General features: G+C 40.2%; 1 protein-coding gene across 6 annotated transcripts; it reads right to left on the bottom strand.

Annotated features, from left to right (window-relative positions):
- Nucleotides 1-822: 822 nt before the first annotated feature.
- Nucleotides 823-23,263, bottom strand: LOC116737363 (clathrin heavy chain 1). Of its 6 annotated transcripts, XM_032590445.1 has the most exons (35): nt 22,931-23,263; nt 20,210-20,417; nt 19,799-19,801; nt 16,934-17,202; nt 16,685-16,846; nt 16,396-16,509; nt 15,816-15,989; nt 14,771-14,968; nt 14,386-14,586; nt 14,000-14,152; nt 13,727-13,849; nt 13,480-13,617; nt 13,059-13,223; nt 12,756-12,936; nt 12,470-12,633; nt 12,231-12,356; nt 11,989-12,131; nt 11,646-11,880; nt 11,397-11,519; nt 10,445-10,590; nt 10,053-10,236; nt 9,729-9,921; nt 9,469-9,626; nt 9,224-9,388; nt 9,030-9,137; nt 8,650-8,817; nt 8,362-8,511; nt 8,100-8,231; nt 7,873-7,983; nt 7,523-7,693; nt 7,191-7,412; nt 6,371-6,391; nt 3,622-3,659; nt 3,409-3,484; nt 823-2,427 (listed from the first exon to the last, which is right to left on the bottom strand). In XM_032590445.1, exons 1-34 carry the CDS (start codon nt 22,970-22,972, stop codon nt 3,454-3,456), a joined length of 4,920 nt encoding a protein of 1,639 aa, XP_032446336.1. In that variant the 5' UTR covers nt 22,973-23,263; the 3' UTR covers nt 823-2,427; nt 3,409-3,453. The 6 variants fall into 6 exon arrangements, with proteins under 6 accessions (XP_032446336.1, XP_032446332.1, XP_032446333.1 ...); XM_032590441.1 differs by lacking the exon at nt 3,622-3,659 and having other exon boundaries at nt 22,931-23,262; XM_032590442.1 differs by lacking the exons at nt 3,622-3,659; nt 19,799-19,801 and having other exon boundaries at nt 22,931-23,262.
- Nucleotides 23,264-24,214: the final 951 nt, after the last annotated feature.

The following is a 24,214-nucleotide window of genomic DNA, read 5'->3' as shown; positions in this document are numbered from 1 at the left end:
CAATCTATTAATGTAACTTTTGAATCAAATTTTTTTTTTGACGATCTTCTAATTTGCTGAGATGCAGTCAGTAATAAAAACAGGTCAGTTAGTGCCTCCCTGTGCCTCTCAGGCATCGATGGTTGCTGCTCAGGTTCTTCGCCGATCTGCCTCCATGTCGGGTTTGTTGCTCTGGTGTCCGTCAGCCTGAGGCTGCCTCTCCCCCTCGCTGGTGTTGGGCACTGAATGCTCCCAGGTTCCTAATCTTTTCATCGTTGTAACGTCTTTGGAATTCCAGTTGACAAACAAGTATGCATGCCTACTCCAAACACAAAAAATGTTATTAGTTACTCTAAAATTTTAAAATTGTCTGGCACATTTTTATCTGTTCACAGCCTTCATCAGCTACAGACCTGTTTACTAGATGTTTTTTGATCCAAACTAAAATATGGAGATATCAATGCTGCTCAGATCTGAGAAACACCAGTTCAACTCATTTTATTTGGCCTTTGACATAATTAGGACATTAATACTTGAAGCTATTTTTTCATTTAGTGGTTATTTTACTGTTTTGTTTTTTTTCAAATTTCTTAACTGACAAAAAAATAAAAAGGAATTTCCGTTGTATTAAAACCTTTATAAGCTGCAGTACCTTTCTTCTGCTACATTTACTTCTTGAATTGAAACAATGTTCCACAATTGGCTTTGTACGTGAAACCAACATTTGAAATCTACAGAAAGCAAGATCTAAAATGGGATTTGGCTGAGAAAATCTTGTTCATCTCTAGAGTAACATTTACCAGGAAAAGTCGACATATTGCTACTTCATGCCACACAGGAAACTGGAGTCTAATTTCATTTTTATTCAGGATAGTACTTCCCTTTCAGTTAGGTCATAATCTTCCATGTATCAATGACAGATCCCCTTAACTACTATTATGCATGACAACAGAAAAGAATCAAACTTATGTTGGGGTTAGGATGACACTTTACACACACAGCTTAAAGCATGGAAGGAAGTTAAGTACATCAAGGGTGATAAGAGGCTCCAACTCACGACCCTTCTTGACAAAGAGCCATTTTTTCTTCATCTTAAATCTAAACACACAACCTACAGGAGTGTTATGGATCTTCATTAAACCGTCATTAGAACGCCACGGGGTCCACCCGCCCACCTTCTCCCCTCTCTTTGTTCGCCATAAAGACAAACAAAGAGAAGAGTGGATGGGGGACAAATAGGTAGAGTCTCCAGCTAGAAGCTTTCAGTTCGTCATGTTCACATCTGTACACGCAAAAAACAAAAGAAAAACAAAAAGAGGTAACGGTGACCGAGGGAAAACAGCACAACATCAGGCATACACAGACCTCAGTAAGAGGTCACCTTACTGAAGGTTCGGAGTAAATACACACACACATACATACGCACACACAGTACGATTAGGGACCCTGGGGTTTGGTAGCCGTGGTCTCATTCTTCCACATACACAGTCTCACACAAGCACTGTACACGGCACAAGAGGTCACCTCAATATATGGAGCCAAAGAAGAGCCAACATCTAAGAGGATGGAGTGAACAGGCCTGTTCAGGCTGGGAGGAGGCTTAAAATTATTGGTCAGACCCTCGGGTCAGACAGACACACACACACACACACTCCTACACACACTAACACACCCTCAGTCACACAGTGACATACGTCTGTATGCATTTAAAACTCCATAAAGCTACACGCCTGTGCAGAATATACTATCATTACTTAGTGTTGCTAGCTATAGCCATTGAAATGGCAATATTTAATATTATATGTAACCTTTTTTCTCCTCAGAATATACAATAATGAAATGCATTTACAGACAAGACAATGGAGGCTGTTCACATGTTCAGTACATCAAAAGTAAGAGCTCGTCTACATTAATTTCTTCATGAGTGCAAAATCCGATGCTCCTCCACCTACTTCAAAGGTTCAATGCTGAGCTTTAGCAAGTCCACTTCTTCATAAACCAATAGAAAAACGAGACAAAACATAAAAACAAAAAGTCTAAATAAGTTGTTATAAATATGGAATGTGAAAAAACAGGTGGTCCAACAACTTTCAAACAATACAAATAAATGTCCTTCAGTGCTGTAGAATATTTTCTCCTGTAACAGGATGATCTAAGAAACAAAAAAAAAAGGGAAAAAAATACTAATACTCGAAACAACAGTGGGCTGTTGCTTGCTTGTGGCCCTTGCAGTGAGTAGAAGACCATGGGAAGCTGGTGAGGAACAAAAAGGAGGACAGATGGGAGGTCGGACTGTGTTGGGTGGGAGGTCGGGCGTTCACATGCCGTAACCAAAGCTGGGCTGTGGTGGCTGGCCGTAGGCTGGTGCCCCCGTGTAGCCGTAGCCATACGCCTGCTGAGGAGGCACGGCCATGTTGGGCCCTGCTGTTAGCATCAGCTGCGGTGTGCCTGCAAAACATGAAAATAGGCAGTTATAGCCTGAAAGGCTTTGGATAGACGGATGTCAGCCATAAGACAACAAAACAATAAAAGCAAAGATAGAAATGGACTGACACACAAATTGAGGACAAAAAGATGAATGGGTGAATGGATTGTTGGCCAGACGAACAAATGAACAACAATTAGACAACTGGATAGATAAAAGTCCATCCTAATTCAGACATGGGAAATACCTCAATCACACTCCTCACTTTTCGACACTGTCCTTGACTGCAAAGGAACTCTGAATCTGCTGTCAGAGTTATGACTTCACTATGGGTGTGTCCAAAGTCAGAGTCTGCACCCAGCTGACTCGGCCGACCTGGCAGACACAGGTCGGGTCGGGTCGCTCGCCAACTGCCAATGATGGAAGTGATCGGCTGTGAAGCTGGACTGTGTTGCCTTCAGATTTATTCCTGTGCCTGTCCTTGGTGCATGTCATGTCGCCTAGCAACTGTGACGACGCTAAACACAACCTTGGTAAAAACTGAGCTCAAAATCCTGATGACCTTTTCTTACTATTTAATGTGTTTTAATTAAATAATTTACTAATGAAGATGGTAAATGATATCTTATAGCTTCATTTTTGTGCTACCATATTTAAAGCTGCACATTCGCGATTAACAACTCTACTGCTAACTTATCTGTCGCTGTATTTATCAACTTTTCAGACAAAAAAACTGAAAAAAAAAAGTATCGGCAAGTCAGGTTTTTTAAAGATCGGTGATTGGCCAGAAAATTGCAATTGGTGCACCATTACTCCTCTTCCACTCTAGCTTCCACTCTGTTCTTACATTATTAGAAGAACTAAAATCTTCTCCATCAACAGAATGAGGGAACAGCCTTCGGTGCACTGATGTGACAAAATTGGCCATTAAATGCAGCCTTTGAAGGATGCAGCTCCTGAATCTGGAGACTCTACCTCAGTTAAAGTGTTAAAGCTGTCATTACCGTAAACAATGGGTTGAGATTCCGTGGCCTGCTCCTCCTGTTTCCTCAGAGACTCAGAGGCTTCGAGTTTGTCCACCTGTAGGAAAACATTACCGAGTCAGACTTCAGCTGAAGAGTCGGCGATCGGCTCCTGAAGAGCACAGGCAGAGACGCCACGTTTGTAAAAAAAAAAAACAAAAACAGAAAACAAAAACAAAACAAAAAAAAACTGACCTCGGGGTTATTTCACTGGCTGACGGATGGGACCATTCCTGACAGGCGAAGATCAACACAGTCCAGATTTAAATAAATAAATAAATAAAAAACAGGCTGCCGGCGGCAGACTTTGCTCATATGTTGGAGACCCTCCATAAGGCATGAGGATTAACTAGAGTTAAACAGCTACCGGCTACTCTAATCGAGCTTGGCTACAGGCGTCTATCAGATGGACATCCACCTATCCATGGTAACAGTTAGGGAATTAGGAGGAAAGACAAAGACAAAGAGCTACTGGGCAATAATGGTCCCACCATCCAGCCACCCAGAACATGTATGAGTATGTAGAGAACCAACTCCTTATCACATTTGATTAAGGGAAACATAACACCCCCCATTTTCTGCTGAAATATTCTATTTACTATAAAATGAAAAGTCAATCCAAACTCCAATCAATAATAAGGTTACTGATTAATACTGTAATATAAAAACACTTGATATCTTTTAATTATTTCACCTTAAACCAAGTCAATGTAAAAAAAATTACAAAAAAAAATTTAAAACAGCTATGAGAAGTTGATTTAAATAATTTGCTTAGGCCGCCCAATTCATTTCTTTCCCCTAAAGTATTTCCTTCACAGTTCAGAAACAAACGAGCAGGGAAGGGACAAAAGAAAACAAGAACCAAGCTGCCCAAGAGAGCCTCTTCCAACGCGTTTGGGTTCAGTTCTCTACATACGGCGACACAGACAACTACGGCCGATCTGGTTAAGCAGACTATGCTGAGAAAATACAGGCTGCAGTTTCATTTGACAGGAGAAGGGTTGAGAAACATGCTGAAGCAGCAGTTTAGTTCTGTTCTTCTTTGAGGGTGCATGAGAAAGACAGAGGGAGAGCGAGCTACAGCGAGAGGAGAGTGAAAGAGGGCGAAGTGGAGGGGGAGGAGGGGCAGAAGGGATGACTCTGTTCAGCCAATTCAAGGTTTCCAGAAGCAGGAACAGCCAGCGGCGACATCTTTTAGCCTGGTCTGAGTGCTGCTGATGGCTACAGTGATGGAGGCAGAGGGAGGGGAGGGCATGCTTGTTCTACTTTTCTTTCCCCAACCAACACACTCAAATTACATGTTTTCTTGCCATCATACATGTAAACTGTCATTTGAAGAGACATAGTGTACACACACTGCACACTTTTTTGGTGCTTTTAATCCACTTATTTTGGATTTTATGTTAAAATCTGTTTATTAACACAGAGAAATTAGGCAGTCCACGTAGTAAAAGAAAACAAATCTCTGGAAAAATACGCTTTGTGGCTGCTCCAATACGGAAATTAGGCTTCAACTTAGCTGCAGACTAAATCCCATATAGACACATTAGCTGCATCCAAGCCAAACAGCTGTACGCGAGCAAGAAATAACCTTTTACGTGAGCAAATTTGGAAAAAAAAAAAAAGAGCTGTTTGAAGTTATGAACTAATTTAGGATGCTAATGGCAGACTGCAGCCGAGTGGGGTTAACAAGTCAGCGAATCCATCTGTGACTCTGAATGAGAGCACCTGACAACAGCAGGACAGGGATCCAACCAGAGAGGAACTCTTCACACCAAGAATCTGTTTGGAAAGATGTCTCCATGTGTGGCTGCACATCTGAGCTCACAGAAACACAAATTAAATGTGGTAGAAAAAACAAACGTAAAAAATATCACAGAATTCTGGGGAGCCTGCAGGTCTCCTCAAAATTTTGGCAGTAAACAAAATTGTGTTTTTTTTTGATAGACTACACAAACTGGCAACTAATAAAATGATCAAATCAAATTGGTTTGATGTTGAGATTACAAATTAAATGCGTTATAAAATGTCAACAGACAGCATAAAGCAGTCTTTCTAACATCTAACGAGTAAATACCAATATTTGGTGTATTATTTAGAGAGCCTTGCACAAACCTTCATACCCCCCTGACATTTTTTGTACATCAGACACGTTGCAACCATAAACTTCATAAACTGTAAGTGTAGTGATATATTGTATTCAGAACGGAGTAAGTCATTACTCTGTAGAGTCAACTCTAGAAGCAGTTCTGCACCAGCTTTACAATTCTAGTACTTGACCCATTTTTTACGAAACCACAAAAGACAGCAGGTCTGGGATTAGGTCTCCTAAATTCTGCCTTACGTTATTTTAAATTTCGGTCTAGATTTTGACTGAGCCAGTTTAAAATCATCAATATATTTCGGTCTTAACCATTAAATTGTAGCTCTCGCTGTATGTTTAGGGTTGTTTTGCTTGAGGGTGAACCTCCGCCGTAGTTTCAAGTCTTGTGCTGCCTCCAGCCTGACCTCATGTCTCAACTCAAGAAAAAGCGTACCCAGATTCTTATGTTGGGGTAAAGGGGAAAGGAGGCTTGTGTTGGTCAACCACATTGTATACCAATGGAATAGATTACTAAAAAGATTTCTCTTTTTCTTGGATTTTAATCTTTTTTAACAACCAGGAAGCATTCTCATTTTATTTGAATTAGAAAAGTCTGAGAAACCACTCAGCAGCTTTCCAAACTGAGCCTTAGATGTTGGTGAAGAGCCCCACTCCGGAGCACAGTGGGTTGGGTGGGTTGTCTAGTGGAGATTACAGTCAGAAGCGGCAGAGTGACATGAAAGGAGGAGGGGGCATGCAGTTTCTGCTAATTTTACTCCCGCAAACTAAAGACTACTGGACATGGCAGAGGAAGGAGAGGGGGGTCAAAAAGAATGATTAGAAAATGGATTCGATTTTCACCTTTTCCTTTATTGCATCAACCTGGAAAGGAAATTCAGAGAGGCAACTTAAGGAGGACAAAAAAACAAACGGGAGTCTCCCCAAAACAGAAATTGACAGAAGAGAAAAAGATCAAACAGAAGCCTTGTCGCTAAGGGAACCACACAAACCCTCCGAGCGATGTGGGTAATTAACGCCACTTTTGATACAAATGCAGACTTGAGATTTTTATGGTGCAGAAATTGCTCACTTTGCATTTTAGGCAAATGCAAAACTAGATGGATTAACTGCAAGGGGGTGCAGATAGATTATGCTATTAAAATAATGCTACAAAATTAGTCTTAACCATAAACTGTTAAAAAAGAATCTTACAACTAACTTTGGCTGAAAGTTTTTCAGAAATTCTTCCCTTAAGTCTGCTACTTGTTATGAAGACAACAGCTTGTATTTCTGACTTGCAACAGAGCTATGAAGTAGTTCTGAATCTCCTCTGCAAAACATTTGTATGGAAAAGCAGCTCAAATGGATGGAAAAACAAAATGCGACATCAATGATGGAACAATGATGACAGCAGCAGAGGAAGAGGAGCGAGGACAAACAGAGCTGCTAATATTGAAGGACTGGAGAGAAAACATTACTGACAAACAGAATTCGCAAACACTTTTTAGATCTGGTCTTCATAGGAAGAAAGGAATGGTGCAAGTTTGCAAAACTTTTTCCAAATCTTTCAGTAGGTGACATGTAGCCTCTTTATTCAAAGAGAGAGGCTACATGTCACTCATCGTTTTCTGCTTTTTTATGTTTCTAATCAGTGCGAGACCGCTCATACCAGCCAACCCACCTTAGATAGATACTCCCTCATGACCTGGATGAAGTATGGCATGGAGAAGTCCATGATGTTGTGTCGCCAGGCGGTTTCCAGCACCACGTCTGGCCTCAGCAGGTCGTAGCAAGTGAACAGGCAGGCGGCGAAACACTCCTTTTTGTCTTCGTTCAGGAACCAGGCCAGAAGCTCCTCGGCCAGCTCCGTGTCTTTGGACTCTGATGCATACTGCATGGCGTCCTGCGAGGAGAACACAAAGCCACATCTGTAATTTGGATTTACGTAGGGAAGGGAAGGGAGCACATCTGGCATTTTGTATTTCAGGCACAAACGGTGAGACGGTGCCACACCTTGTAGAGCTTGTCCTTCTTGCAGAGCTCGACGCTCTGCTTCCAGCGGTTGTTGCCCTTGAAAAGATAAGCAGCAATCCTCCTGAATTCGATCAGTTCGTGCTTCTCCAGGCTCTGAGCCAGTGAGATGTTGTCGAAGTTATCATACGCGTCAATGGATGTTCGCAAAGCCTGAAAGATAAAAACACAGGATGGGGGTAAAGTTTAAAATCAAGCCATTTCACAAAGTCTAAGTCTGTTATATGAAAAAAAGTGTCAACTTTTTTGTCCTTAATTATATATCAAGATATTTCAAAAGTTGAAACTTGCAGCACAGAAAATGATAAACACTGAAACAGGTCGCGTCATACCGCGTAGTCTTCCTCATTAATGAAGAGGTTGTTGAGTGCCTCATTTACTGCCTTGTTGTTGTGATTCTGGACCGACCGCAGGTACGTTTTAACGAGAGGCAGCTGCTTCATCTGGACACAGAATCAGATTTAAAATAAAGTTAATGAGCACCCCGATGCACAACGTTTCAAATGATCCTCAGCTGCCATCAGTCCGATGATTTGATTTTATTCGGGGATAATTTCACCTTGCTGAAGAAGTTCACGGCCCGGGTGTGGTCCAACCGGGGAGAGAGCACGATGAGCAGGTCGTTCAGTAACAACGGCTTGAACTCCAGATAAAACTGGATGGCCTTGTAGTACAGCTCCACATTCGCCACCTGGAATGGGACGCAGACGTTCAGTTCATCACAGATCTGTTTTCCTCAACTGTTGTGGGCGCGTTCCACAACAGTAGTATTTTTTTTTTTGTGCTCTGTTGTTGCCATTGATTCTTTTTCTCCTCATTACCTTGGTGACAATATCTTTGAATTGACCCTCCTTCCAGGCGTCAGCTGGATGGTTCATCATGGTGATGATGGCGTTGTCATATTCCTCATACTTGTCATAGAGGAACACCAGCTCAGCCCAGAGGTGGGCCTGCTCAGCTGCCCTGAGAACCTGAAACACACGCAAATGTAATTTCATTAACTCACATTTGAAATCAGTAGAATTGTTTTTATTTCCCAGTTTATGCATATTTGCTTAAAATGAGTCGCTTTACTGCTGAGTGACTGATAAAAAAAATCAACCACTTACTTTAGGAATGTTGACGCGGGACCAGAAGAGCTCCAGGTGTTCCCTCATTTTCTGTGGCTTAAACTTGGAATAGAGGATGGCCAGCTCAGTGAACATTCCCATGTGGGCGCGTTCCAGACCCAGAGCGGCTTCAAGCATGGTGATCAGCTCCTCAAAGTAACCGCGGTCCTGCAAGAGACACAGAGGGAATGAAGGACACCAAGCAAGGACTCGCGTTGACACTAAAAAATAAATTTTAGCCATTTGCTCTCATAGCAGATATGTTTTGTCCGATGAAAAGGCCATGGTAATTTCCATAAAATTAATTCATGCCTACTTTCGGAAATCAAATTGAAATTCAAAGCATAAAATCTTTTTTTCATATTTGACTGAAACAATACCTGGTAGTAGTTGATTAGTTCCTCCAGCTCGTCGGCATGGACGACGATGTGCAGACCGCACATCTGGGCAAGACGGAACTCCTTCCCATCTACACAGGCAAAACACACCTGGAGGAGCAGAAAAATTTACTTCACACATGTAAGCCAATAAATATATTGCAATACGAAATAATAAAATGAATCAGTTTCATCACCTCCTTCCAGGTGCGGGTGCTGTTGGCTTTGCGCGCTCCATCTACGGCTGCCTGGTATTCTCCCAAATGCACCAACGTGGAGGCCAGACGGCCAAAGTTGGAGACGTTGTTGTAAAGCAGCTTGGCCGCTTCGTACATCTTGTCGTCATAACAACGATCGCCCACCTTAACAAAAAGAAACAGGAGGTTAACCCAGAACGGACGCCTCTAGCTGCTCTAGATGTGAGTGAGCTCCCAGGACCTACTTGCTGAATGTGAGCGTTGTTGGGACCGTTGATGAACTCTTCCAGCTCTGCCAGACGATTGGTTTTGGCCAAAGCAAAGATCAGCTCCGTCTCAACATACGACTCCCGAGCCTTCTTACGAGCCATCTGCAAGAACTTTACCAGATCCTCCCAGTTTCCTGCACACAACCATCGATTATATTTTACCAAACATCAGGAATTTCAAATAAAACAGGGAAAATGTTTTAAAATAAGAGATGACCAGGTAGAGGCGGTCTCACCACTTTGGGCTGCAGCCTGTCCCACCTCCATGTAAGCAGACGGGTCGTCAGCCTTGATGTAGGAGTCGATGGCTTCCTTGACCATTCCCTTCTGCAACTGGGCCTTGGCCAGCTGACTCCACACTGGAGGCTCATTGCAACGCTCGGCAAATTCATATGCTCTGTCTAAGTTTCCGATGTGCTCAATCAGAACCTACAAAGGAAGAAAATCAAAGAAAAAGCTTAAAATAAGGTTATTACTGTGAAGACTAGAATTAAAATAAGACAGAAAATAAAACCAGAAGTAGATTGGAAGCACATAACAGTGGAGCACATGGCCCTCACCTGAACAGCAGAGGTGTTGACGTCAAACTTCCTGAAAATTGCAAAGGCCTCCTCAAACAGCTCGTTGCTGATGGCAATATTTGCTATGTCTGGGGCATCGTAGTTGTCAAGGCGATTAATGTACTCCATAACACGAGTTCTGTCAGCTTTAATGGCCGTCAGAATGAGCAGGTTCTGCAGGTTTCTGAAAAGAGCAACACATTTAACAGGTTATAAATTACATAAATGCCACTGTTTATTTTCTCAACTGACAAAATTAATATGGATTATGAAAGTCCATAGAGAAAGCAAGAACGATATCTGAGTAACTTGCTTGAAAAAAATTGAAACAAAATCGGCTAAAAAGTCACACTGGGGTTTGTTCGGGTTTCTGGAGGTGGCCAATGCATCACCTGTGCTCACTGAAGACAGAATTGTCCAGCACAATCTTTTCCAGCAGCTCAATGAGTTCATTGGGCAGGTCGGCCGTCATGAAAGCCTTCACTGTGACGGATACTTCCTCTGGATCCTGAGTCTCTGATAATGCTGTCTGGACCACCTACAGAAGAGGAACAGCTCGCTTTATCCTCAACGGCTGAAGATAATTTGGTCAGTCAGTTGTTTGTGTTAATATAGAAATCAAAAGTATGCCTCCCTTTGGTTACACTTGTTATGCACAGAGTTGAAACACTATTAGTCCAAACTGAAACAGAGCAGATAACGTTACTTAATTCACCTTTTTTCCAGAAGGTGGTTAAGGGAGCCGTTTCATGAAGTTCCATGAAGTGAAGCTAAAGGTGCTAAAGTTAATATTTCAGAGCTTCCTATTGGACTTTAACCAAAGGTGTTTTTCAAAGTTATTTTTATTTTTTAATGAGCCTGAACTTCATGAGTCTATAATTAATTTTAAGTAAAAATCTAAACCGCTTAGACCAATCAGATCTGAAATCATGTATTATTTTGAATAAAACACTTCAATGACAGTTTCAACGATCTTCTGGCCTTAGCAGCACCTTAGATTGAGAAAAGCACGACAGTCGAAATATATAGATTTGCATACACAGACTAAGTTATTCTTCACAGATTTAAGATTGTTTAAAACCACAGTTTGGAATTTTAAAACATTTGTGTGGAAACCAAAATATTAGAAAATATTCTAATAATTTCATTTTGTCACTTTCTTTTGAACTTGGATCTTGTTTTGTAGGTGTTTAATTTATGTGTTGTTAAAATACAAAGGCTGTGATGGTATTTCTGAATTTAGACTGCTCATCCTGAACTGTATCACAATTGAAGGTTGCAGCATATTGAATTTATATATTAGCTTAGCCTAGCTTTGGTATTAGAGACACAAGCTGGTCAGACCTGGTCAATAAGGGGTCTTCTGTAGTTGTTGGTCTCCAGGAGGACACTCGCCCACAGCTCAGGGTTCTTGCGTCGTACAAGGTAGCGGGACAGACTCTTGAACAGCGAGTTTTCATTGCACACCTGGAATATATACAGTAGAAACAAATCATGTAAACATGAAAGTATTCCACATTTATGCCCCTACCCAATCATTTCAGCTGTAAGAAATTAAACTTATTCCATAACAGCTTCTTATTTGTAGCTCACATGAATGAGTTCTTGGTCACACTGTCCTCTCTCGTAAGCCACGCAGGCCAGGTGGGGGTCTCTTTTCTCGCAGTATTTGCCCACAACACGGCTGTCGTAAAAAGGGTTCTCCTTTAGAAAGCGCTCAGGGTTGTTGTTGCTGTCGATGTATATTTTGGCCAAAGCATTGTGGGTAGCAGGTTCCTCGCAGCCTTCATGGATACGAGCCTCCAACCAGGGCAGCAGCAACTTCAGACTGCAGAGAGAATAAAACAGTGATTTAGGGACAAGACAATAACACTCTGAGGTACATCACATAACAGTGTGATAATAGGTTCCACTTCTAAGGTAGTTTCATTCTTACCGATTTCTTTTCTCTACTTCAGCAACAAGTTCATCTGTGGAAAACTGCCCCCTAACCACCATGATCAGGTTCTTAATCACATCCTCAGCACAGTCCACGTCCAACAAACCTCCGATGACCACCGGCAGACGACTTGGGTTCACCTGGAGCAAATAATCAAGAAATCATCGTGTTTATGCAAAAATAAGAAAAGCACAACCACAATGACATTAGAACAGCTGTCTGTAAGAGAGGAAAAGTACCTTCTGAACGTAGATCTCGATGTATTTCTGAAGGCTGTTGCGATACAGGTAGAGGACCAGGTCATGGACAAAATCAAAGCGGTCACATACAATGATTAAAGGAAGCTGGTCAGTAAGTTTGGCCTCCTGTTGGACAAAAAAATACAAGCATTATTGGCCATAAAAACTTGTATTTTGATCAAATATGGAATAAAAAAACTTTACAGTAGGGTAAAAGTTCTACATTGCTCATTTCTAACCTTCAGGAAGTTCTTCACCCGTTCCGGGTCATAGCAGTTACTCTCTCGACAGATTCTCTCCACCTCTTTAATCTGGCCGGTTTTGCAGGCAGCTTGAATATATTTGAAGTGGACCTCTGGATCTTGACTAAAGTTCACTATAGAACCCAGGAAGTAGAATAATCCTGTAAAAAAGATGGGGAAAAAATGATAAGTTTTCACAAACACTTTGGAAAGATAAAATAATTTTTGCAACAGCAACCAATCTCCACCTTATATCCAAGTTTGAAACATATTTTCAACTCACCTTCAAAGCTCTTGAATGACTCAAACAGCTCAGTGAGGGACTGAGTACTGAGCTGTTCATGGTATTTTGAAGCCACCTGCACACAGATCTGCAGGTTCTGGCGGATGTTGGCTGACAGCATGGCTCTCAGACACTCCAAGGAGTCCTCCACTGAGAGGGAGCCGAAGAAATTCACCAACCACTGCAGAAACGATCAGAAAACATGCAGCAGATACAACTACACTCCTGGCAACCTAGCTAAACTCCTCATCAGTCAGTCAGGTGTTTTAATTGTAATTTTAGGAGTTTATTTCAGTTTGATACCTCTGGGTTGAGAAGGTGTGTGTGCACCACGGCTCGCTTTATGTCATACAGGTCTGTGTAATGCTCCAGTGCCCTCTGCAGGAGGCCAGCCTTCTCACACAGCTGTGCCACATGGGCGCGGTCATAGTGGGTGAACATCTGATTGCCAAGGATGGCGTCTGCCACCTAAAGGATATGACACATGAAAAATAAATCGTCATTAGATGCTTTAAACAGGTTGGTTCCTGCTACCATTCTCAGTGCTTGTAGCACTTTGTATCTCAGGGCTTGGAGGGCAATCACTGATTTTACATTACTAACCCTTTGTTGTTCACTACGTCAGTATTTAATTCTGAAATTAGAACCCCTCAACCATTACTTGTAATTGTTAAACCACAATCATTGGCAACTCTGAATCAAAGATCTGGTTATTTGCATCTACCTGTGGAGCATGAACCAAGTTCATTTCCAGTAAACGTGTCTGCAGTGGTCCTTCCATGGGTCTGTTGTTTTTTAGAGCATCTAGTAAGAATGAGGTGCACTGCTGGATCAGGTTGTACTCCATAAATACGTCAACAATCTGGAGAAACACAATCATGTACATGTTTAATCATGTTCGTAAATGTTTTTTTTTAACGTAAAATAAGTAACATAACTGTACTGTTAAACAGCCGACACATATGTAGTACCTGTGTAATATCAGCAAGAGGTTCCTCATCCTGCACCAGCATCTGGGAGAACTGGAGACCTTGCTCTGGACTGATCCGCATAACGTTCCTCAACAAGAAGATCCAGTCTGGTGTGTAGCCCACCTGCAGGACCCACAGATTATTCCTTTGGTTTAACCAACTCATAATCCTTTATCTGAACATTAGTTAAGCCAAGCTAAAACCCAAACTCCTCAATAAGTTTTCCTGGGTCACCAACAAACATAGAATACATAAACATTCTCCATCACACACCTTCTTGGCATAAAGAACAATCTTCTGAAACTGTCCAGTCTCTGCAAAGCACTGAATGACTTTATTGGGGACGTTTGCTCTGAGATACACACTGAGGGCCAGAGTGGGATCAACAGACTTCACCAGGTCTCCGAGCTCCTCAGAACATTCCAGCTGGAAACAAAGCAAATTAACATCACACAAAATGTGAGACCTAAAGTCATTACATCAAAAGAAAAAGAAAACTGAAATTTGGTTTTTACAGTTCAATAATCCAAAAAAGTGAACTTGGCTGACAGTGACAGACACATCCTCAAACAACATACAGTGAGAAAATCACCTGGAGACAATTGACTTTTCAAGAGGTTTTAAGTACAGCTTGACTGTTGGTAAGGAAATGCATCTACCTTATCCTCCTTCAGCCATTTCTCCAGTAGCTGCTTGCGGCCCTGCTGAAGAACAGGCCTGCAGAGCTCCAGAGACTCAAACTTATTGAGCTGGCCTTGGTCCAGCAGGATGCCAAAGTACTGGAGCAAAGGAGAAGTCTGGCCCGGTTGTGCTGGAACACTTTGGAACCTCCGAATGGTATCTGGAGTCCGCAGGATGCCCTGAAGCAGAAAAAGGACAATCCATCTTGATCATCAAATATAAAAAATGTATATAAAACTACAAAAAGAATTTCACAGCATTAAGTCTGATCATAAATCTCTTCCTTTGTTTGTATAAGAAATGTAACTATAAACGGAGCATTTATGTGATGTTGTGTGTGTGCACATTGGCACGCAGAAGTACCTTAGGAGCATTGGCTGCCACCTTGGCTGCTTCTGAGTAATTTCCTGCAGCAAACAGGGTGTTAAACTTGCGAGCAAATAGTTCCTCAGCACCAGCAAGGTTGTTGCGTACAGCCATGCGTAGAGCCAGGTCTGGGTTCTGGAGCACGTTGGTGATGTAGGGAATTATATTTTCCTCCTCCACACACACCGAAAGTACCTGGGGAAGAAAAAAAAATCATTAACACACTATATCTGATGAAACAAAGACACACATCATCAAAGGTTTTGATGCCGCTTCATCTTTTTTTTTTACATTTGATGTAAAAGAATGTGTGAATTTAATTTGCTTACATTCAAAAATATCAAACCATAAAATACAAAAAAAAAAAAAACAACAACTAAAATTGTTCTAAAAAAATAAAATAAAATAAAAAAACAAACAAAAATAAACAACTGTAGTTAAGCAATGTTGCACGTAAGTACTGAATTGATTTTGATTTAATTACTGGATTACATTATTTTTTGAAAGAAACAAAAAATCAACATAACTTGAACCAAAAATTTAAAATATGTTCTTGTATTTATGCATAGTGCTAAAATATCTGTCACTGTAGGCATGTGCAACACTCTGAGCAGTGAGTGTAGGACCTGCAGGTGCGAGCCAAGACAAACAACGGGATTAGGTTGTGCAGCTTGCCTAGCCAAGCTTTGCCTCCCTGCTGTGGCTGTCACAGGCTGCCCAAAAGTAAAAATGCTGCTGCAGCGAGATATTTTCACACAGATTTACTCAATCAAGGTCGCACCCAAGGACCCAAGCTGATAGGCAGTAAGCTAACATACCACAGGGAAAATGAATCACCAACAAATGTCAGGACTAATACACACACCCCAACAAGCAAGAGTGTAGTTCAAGCATGCCTGTCGAGCGCGAGACAAGAGCCAGTTTAAAAATGAATAGTTAGCTGTTTAACATCTATAATTTGGAGTTGGTTTTAATGTTTGATCTCTAGTACCGATTTGATAAACACAGATAAATAAATCAAGTTTATCAGCTGAAAATGTACCTGTCCTTTCCTGTTAACTCCAATGATCCCAGCAGTGGGTTCATGTGGGGCAGTGACGAAAATGGTCTCCCCGCTGATCCGGTTCATGTAGATGCAAGTTCCGGTCTCCAGATCATACAGGTGGATGTAGCCATACTTTGTGATGAGAAAAACGACATCTTGCTTGGAGCTGATCTAGACGTGCAGAAAGAGAGAAAGGGGTCATACATGCAGCTAGCATCTAAATGTGAAAGTTCAGGTAGCGCTAGCAACCACCAGCTGGAAGCCAGACTCCCAGAGAAATGGTTCATTTCTATGGTGATCCAAAAGAACGATGACTGGGAAACAGTAGCCAATCAGAGTCCTAGTATTCTCAACAAATCCTGACTTCTTTAATGTCACAAGCTTGCTCAGGCACTGTCTGGATTTCCTTTATAATTAGCATTATATGGTGGCGCAAAATTAAATTTGGACTGAAAAGAACTGCACAAATTGAAACCAAAGCACTTCCTTAAGTTAACATTTGTTATGAATTGGTGATTTATAAATAAACTGAACAAAACTGCATTCTAATGGTCAACAACATATGGAAGCATTGTACCTGCATAGCAACAGGGAAGTCATTCTGGGCTTCCGGAGGAAAGAAAACATCCACGGCTTTTTTGGGGAATGGTTGGTTTCCACTTGGCGGGGTTCCAACTTCAATAATATGAAGCTGGAAGTCAAAAAGAAATTAAGACAAAAGAAGATAAAGTCAGCCAATGTGGGTTTGTATTAAGCTTCAGGTTTTCAATTAAGTACATGTAAATTGGAATCTGGATGAAGTCAGCTGGGATCTCTTAATCTATGCAGCCGTGAGTGAGAGGCTTCGCGGCGTTGCTAAATCATACTTTTCCTCCTGCTTGCCCCCGCACAGCAAAGCAGAATAGAGTTGATTCTTCGGTGTTGCCCTCCATCTTAAATTGTGCAAAGCCAGCAGCATGGCCTTCAATAGGCTGGGAGACTTTCCTGTCCACAGAGTACAACTGCATGGCACCAACAACACGGTTTTGCTGAAGGAGGAAAGAAAAGAAAAACAATATATCTCACTGTCACTTCTAGACTCATTTATTATTAAAGTGCACCTCTAGTGATTCTACCTGAGCTGAGATACCAATGAGGAGCAACCACTTCTGTTTGGCATCAGTACGGTAGTTGATGATCTGGCAGCCTGCCAGGCTCGAGTGACGGTCAAACACTTTGATTGGTTGAGAATCGCCTTCCATGCTCCAGTGGTACACGGCGTTGTCTGTGACCAGGGCAACGGTGTTGAGAGAGATCCACTTCCAGAAAGTCACATCGTCTGTCATGGTGTGAGCCTTCATCTTGCTTTTCATCTCAATGTTAAAGATCTGCAGGGTCTTTGCAGCTGAAAACATCGAGAGAAAAGGTGACAGAAATGAATGCCGTGACCATCCGACACCATTTCAAATATTTACTTCAAACAAGGGTTATGACTAAAGGTACGACAACGCACAAGCCAAAGCAAACTTTTGGATTAAACCTACCATTGAGGCATACCTACTCCAGTTGCTGGATAAGTGTTGGAAATCAGGGACTTGACTTACAAAAACGGGCCATTAAATAAAAAAATAGCCAGAAACAGCAGTAAAACAAAAAGGCCAAAACAAAGGCAGCCACTAATATGGATCTGCATTCAATCACGCTAGATGCCAAAACCTCTTCATGTCAAATTTATTTGTTAAAGTCGCAATTAACGGCTCTGCTAAAAAGGAGGTTCTGCTCTTAAATGCAGTCCCATGTCATATTTCTTTGCCACTTTGCTACGTAGGAATTCTATAAGGGGGATGACAACGCAGCTGAAATATGGAGCTACGTTACCATAACGGCAAAACTGGGTTGTAAAATGAGGACATATGTTACAGGCCACGTGGATCCTTTTGTTTGTGATGCACTTGCATTCATCACAAGTAATAAGATAAGTTTTTCAGATGATTGTTCTTAAAATGTTTCAGCCTCAAAATAAATATAATACAATGCTTCAATTGGAGTGTCTTGTAGATTTTAATAGCCAAAATATAATTTTCTTCTCCATAATTTGTACCCAGTGTGTACTAATGTAACTGTAATGTTTTGTTGATACTGTGGCAGACACATTGTTTAGGTGTATATTTTTTTCTCTCTTGCCTTTTAATGCAAAGCCAGGTATATTTTATAAAATGCTGTCTCCAGAAATAAACATGATGGCCTTTGAAAGTTAAACTGAAGACTTCATGTCAAATCTTCAACTTCTATCATCACCCAGAAGAATGAACCTTTGGGTATGTTAGAGCTTCAACAGCATTTAAGATGCATTTAGGAACATAGAGTGGATTCATTTAGGCTGGGTGTGAATGCAGATTAGGAAGAAGCACAAAGACAAACAGATGTGATAACGAGGAGGATGCTGGACAGATGCACTCAAACCCATTTTTATTTCCTCCAGTTCAATCTTGTTGGAGGAAAGTGTCTGTTTATTGAGTTATGTGGAGCAAATATCAGTTATTAGCAGCGGCTATCCTAAATAAGTAATCCAAAATGGATAATGAAGTACTGATATTATCAATCTATTCAAATTTAACCATCAGCCTAGCTCTGAATGAGCAGTGCTTGTACATTCTTTTTAGATCAATGCCAATTTTTGGTGTTCCCAGCTTGCCAAGCTTCATCACAGGCTGTGCACAATATTTTGTTGCTCTAATGAATCAATGTTTTCCTTTAATCTTCATAATTTCCTCCTGTACAATAAAGCTCATCATGACAGAGCGCCTGGTTCAGCTCCCATTTTGCCTGAATCATCTCACCTGTTCTATCCATAGTTCTATCAAAACATTTGAGAGCTGCTGAAACACTAGTCAATGAATTTTATGATGTTCAAAGCAAAGTGCTGCTGTGAAAAAGCAGAATGACTTTTGTCAATTCTGTCTGTAAAACTAGCTGAAACAGCATTAAATGCAGGTCAAATTGTTAACATGTTGTTTAACATAAAGAAAGCAATAATAACACTATCAAATCACTTAAACAATCTAATGTGGAGGAAAATAGAGGCAGTTTTACTTTTAAGAGCATTGTGTGTGTTTCTGGTTTATAATCTACTGCAAAAAGAGATACCAATTTTAAATTTGCAATAATAAAATCAAGAAAAATATTTAAGTTCATTTCACCCGTCCCTAATTAAGGCTGAACTGCAGAAACTCTTTTGCAAAAATATTCTTTAGCTGCCAGGAAGAACTGGTTAGTGAGACTGCAGAGCCTCGAACATCAGTAAGTGGGTGAAATCATACAAAAATCACAGTACTAGTGTAAAGCCTGTAATAGTGGTGGAACCATAGTTGTAATTTTTATAACCTAGTGGAAAAATTACTATTGGAAAGAAGAAAAAAAAATCACAGAAGCAAGGACATGATTATACTATATCGCTGAGTATTTTTTATATTTGATTGATAACGGGAGCAATTTTACTGAACGCTACAGCTTGTTTTGTTTTTCACCACGGATGCAGGCACAGGTACAATTAAAGGTGTTTTCCTATCTGTAAATCAGCTTTAACATGTTCAACACCAGCCCAGATGCAGTTACTCAAAGATTTCTATCCCACATCAAATAAACAAACTCAAAATACCATGCAGGCAAAAATATTTTGCAGTCTTTAAAAGGTTTAAATAAACCCTAAAATGCGTATTTACATACTGTACAAAACAGAAAACTTAAAAATATGCTGTACAGTATGTTGTGGAAAATAAGATGTAGACTAAAATATATGTATATTGTATCAAATGTACAAACACACATTACAAAAAAAAGACGATGGCAAATTTAAAGCCATTTTGATAACCTCTGCTTCTGCAGGGTTTATTTAGTTATCTCAAGCACTTGATTAAATTACAATCAGCAAAGTGCAAACATTTTAAGACAGTGCATACAGGAACACTTTGACAACTCGGGATATGTAAAATTCAACTCACCGTCTGCAAACATAAGAGAGCAGTAAGAAATGAAAAAAAGAGCAAAAACAAGCAAAACAGACAAAGCATTTATGACAGCATGACATTTTACTATTTCTACTGCTACTTTTCCTAATAGTACTTTACATTTGAATTGGTAACACTACACTGCAGTTGTTGACAAACAAAGATGGAAATGATCTACTTATGAACATCAAAATGAAAAGCAGAATGTGAAAGCTACGTAACTGACAACACAAAGTTAATTTACACAAATGATCCCATGACTTAGACAAGAAAATAGCAAGAAATTTGACCGGCCAAATCTTAACTTGCGTACTTTTTTGGACAATGTTTTAAAAAATAAAAATAAAAAAACTAACACACTCTCTATGTCCTAACCATACGACAAGGATTCAAGCGATCGCTTACCTTTAAGTGCGATAACTTTGCTGGCAGGATTCATGATGGCGCTGTCAGCAGAGATGGGCCGGCGGATGGGGTTGTTAGGATCGGCCATGTCAATGATGACAACCTGGGCCTGCTCACCCACTTTCTCCCTCACGCAGATGAACTTGTCAGACTCCATGGTGAGAGTGCTGAAGCCAATGTTGGCTGGGTTGATCCCCAAGTTCTGGAGCTGTCACAGAAACATGAAAACTGTTTAAGCAGCACCACCAACACAGTCTTTTACATTTCTAGAGAAAGAGATGTAAAAGATCATCCATGAGTTGCAAGACCCACATTATGGACATTATTTATATTATAACTAAATTTTTTAAAAATGCTTAAAAATAAATACTTTACATATAATGTACAAGCAACCCAGGAAGGAGAAATGCTGGTTCCTTCCTAGGACTAATTGCTTAGAATTCATCAAGGAAATGAGAGACTACAAGTACAGACGCACAACTCAATCAGCCAGAGATCATCAAATCAAATACTGAAATTGTGATTTTTTTCCCCCCCAAGACAGCAAATTTAGCAAAACTGTTTCCCAATATCTGAACAAGTTCGAGTAAAAACCATAACAACAGAAAAACATAAAGATTAGGGACATCTCCTTTATATAAATAAATGATGACAACCTTGTTATTATATCCTTTTTTGTTGTGCAACATGCAGCACATTTTTATTCCACGTATAACAGTCCTTAGAAAATATCAGAAAGTGGTATCAGCCATGGGTTCAGGCTTTCTGAACCCATCAGAATGCCTGATGGGTTCATCACTAATTACAAGATGACTCCATTGATGCATCAAAGAGCAGGTTTCTGCCTCATTTTGAATAAACTCAGAGTGAAGTGCATTAAAGCACCAGCTCCTAACTCTATCCCTCCAGCTGCAACAAATCTGACTCAAATTGGTCAGCAATTGGCAGGTTCTTGCTCAACTTGTTGACAAGCTGTTGAAGTAATTCATTTCAGTAAATCAAGTACATTGAGGAAAGAGCTGAAAATGCAGTTAAGTGTTCCCCAATCCCTGTAGATGAAATAAAGACCCCGTTTGTTGATGTACCGTAGTTTTTATATTCTGATCACCAGTCAAAGCCGATCAAGTAAAAATTTCCCAATTACGTTCATTAGATACTATACCAGGGATTCTGAAGACTTGGACACTTGATATATACTCACAGTACTCAATGTGTGCAAGAAATAAATAACGAATAACCTTGTTACTTATGAACACAAGTCATCTGCCAACCACAATAATATTGATGAAATGCAGTGTGGATTTTGTGCTCATAACTTTTTTGTCTTTCAAAAAGTATTATTTTATTTTACATAATGCTATATTTTAAAATAAATAATTGGAGATAAGTCACTGGTAACTTTTCACAAGCTTTACTTAAACATTAAAATGAAATTAGAGGGAAACAAAACATTTTATAAGGTTATTGATTAAGGCTGCTCAATGATGGCAGACATTTTGATGTTATGTTTATTCTTGGGTTAAGTATGAAAACTAACAGCCTCAAATTTGGCATCATTATGCTATACATTCAAAGTTTTGAGTTGAGTGTCACACAACCATCAGTTTTAGGGATTTTTTTTTTTAGCAATATATGTTTTGAGTTATTGCTTAGAGTGCAAAGCAAATAAAAGGAATTTAATCCTCACTAGTTGTTCCTCATCTAAAAATCAAATTTTGAACTTTTAGCATAAGGTTTGCACTTCTGGGTGTGGCAAATTTTCTTAAACCTCTGCCATACCACTGGAAAATGTGACCATAAAGTTAAATACAGAACATTATGTACCATGTATAGGATTGTAACAATCAGGAAAATTACACAAATAAGCGGTTTTAAAAACCAAACTAAATTTCTATTTAGATATGCGAAAGAAATATAATCTCAGTCGGAGTTCCTATACAAATTCAATAATCCAGCAGAAGTGATTGAATTGTACTGCAGTCATATCTACGGGGCTTTAGTCAAATCTAAATGGGTGAGAAAAAATCAGATGCCTCATTGATGGAGTCGCTATTTTGCCTCACACGACAAATTGAGGACACTACATTTAGTCAGAAACGTCATTTAGACAAAACGTGCAACGCAAATCGCTAGTCGTGACACAACGCTCTGTGTATGACGTTACATGGCAATAGGTCCTGTCAAACTGCAGCTGATCGGGCTTTAATAACCCGCTTCTCTTCATCAGAAGGTCATTGTGACTGTAGCAACGTGTTACAAACGTATTTATGACAGCTCTTCTAAGCACAATGCGCGATGGTGCCTGAACGGTAACTTTAATACTCCGGCGCCGTTATAATTAAATCACTCTCAACATCCCACACGATCCGCTAACTAACGGTTCAGGCGCTAACGCAAAAGCTAGCAGCTCAACTAATTAAGCTACGCGCACGGCAACCGTTACAGAAAAAAAAAATGAAGAATTGTTTAACATGCCTATAAAAGAGTGGCAGAAAGAAATGTTTCTGGTAGAGAGAAGCGTTTTAACTCGAGTTCACAAGCACAAGACTGATGAATGAAGATACCAGTTGGCTAAAAGGGGGAGGGGAGGTCATTCATTTGCTGCGGGTATTGACGTTAGCTCGTCTAGCAAACTGTCAAACGGTTATTATACAGAAGAAAAAAAACAGACAAGTAATGAAAACGCTGGGAATTGTGAAGCTGTAACGTTTCTTCGCATACCTGCAGGTGCTCCTGGAAGCGAATAGGCAGGATTTGAGCCATGGTGATTTCTTGAGCTTCTCCGGAGTCCTGAAATTCTAGCCGTACAGCTAGCTAGCTAGGCAGTAAGCACCGCGCTAGCTACGACCTCTTCACTGAGAGTGTAGGTCGGAGCCAGTCAGTGAAAACGGCTGCACGGCGAGAAGGAAAATCAATATGACGTGTTTTTAGTTGTGTTTCCGAAATCTGATACTCGTGAAAATGTTAAATTTGTCTTCCTTTTGTGTATGCTTTCTGCACAGCATCGATGGATAGCGGCAGCTACGGCTGATCTTCTCTCTGAAATCCGCAATGGCGGCGGAAACGGCTCAGTGTTCCCTCTCCGGAAGCATCCAGGGAGCTCTGGAAGGACACTGGCTCTTTCCTGGTGTGAAATCTCTGTTATTGAGATTTAACCAGTTTTAGTCCTGATTTTATTAACTGTTACAAAATAAAGCCTTGCTGTGCTTCAGCCACTTGCGTTAGTTTAAAAAATATATTTTTAAATTTAATCTCAAATCATTCATATAACAGTTTATTTTGATTAAAATCCTCTCCAACATGTTTAACAGTACAGATGATGCAGGCAATATAAATAAAAATCAATTTAACTGGAAGCCATGGATACAGTCTATACATTTGTACTTTTATAGTGATTATTTTTACACTTAATCTTCCTCAGATCGGATCAGAGGTTATAAGCACTGGAGGTTAAGGAATGGCTCTCTGCCACCCCATATTATCAAACACACTCACTTCACATAGTCTTTATGCAGAAAACCTTTTTATGATTCAGCATTTCAGACGCACTATTGAAAGATAAACTTTTGGAATATGTTTTATATTTAATCTGCTTGGAGACGTCTGCATTAATTTTATTGGATGCATTTTTTAATCAAAGGTTGTCTGACTGCCAGAAAATATTCTTTATAAAATGTTTTTTCAAGTAAAATATAGTAAACTTCAATGTTTTTAAACAGGGATTATGTTTAGTGTAATATACAACCTCCACCACATTGAAACCTACAGCTAACATAGGTTAGTAAGAAAATTACAATTTAGGAATCAACATTTTCTGTAATATTTGTTCGGCTTAGGGTTGTCTTCATGACACCAGATGAAGCACCAACGTTTCGTCTGTGAAAGCTATGGAGCAATAGTATGTTGTCCCTCCCCCACCTGTTGCTGCACACTGACTGCTATGCAGCTGGTTTACACCATTTCCACACTTTTAAAGCAACGCTTTTGTCTGTCTTAAAAGTTTAA

Source organism: Xiphophorus hellerii, chromosome 18, assembly GCF_003331165.1.
Source record: "Xiphophorus hellerii strain 12219 chromosome 18, Xiphophorus_hellerii-4.1, whole genome shotgun sequence".
NCBI lineage: Eukaryota > Metazoa > Chordata > Actinopteri > Cyprinodontiformes > Poeciliidae > Xiphophorus > Xiphophorus hellerii.
This window is presented reverse-complemented; position numbering and strand designations above follow the sequence as displayed.

What these genes read in the sequence shown, in the direction of transcription:
- LOC116737363 (XM_032590441.1), bottom strand. Translation starts at nt 22,972, where the DNA reads ATGGCTCAAATCCTGCCTATTCGCTTCCAGGAGCACCTGCAG. An exon ending in TCTGTCTTCAGTGAGCACAG is followed by an intron (nt 10,237 to 10,444) that starts GTGATGCATTGG and finishes TGCTCTTTTCAG; the next exon opens with AAACCTGCAGAACCTGCTCA. An exon ending in AACTAATCAACTACTACCAG is followed by an intron (nt 8,818 to 9,029) that starts GTATTGTTTCAG and finishes TGTCTCTTGCAG; the next exon opens with GACCGCGGTTACTTTGAGGA.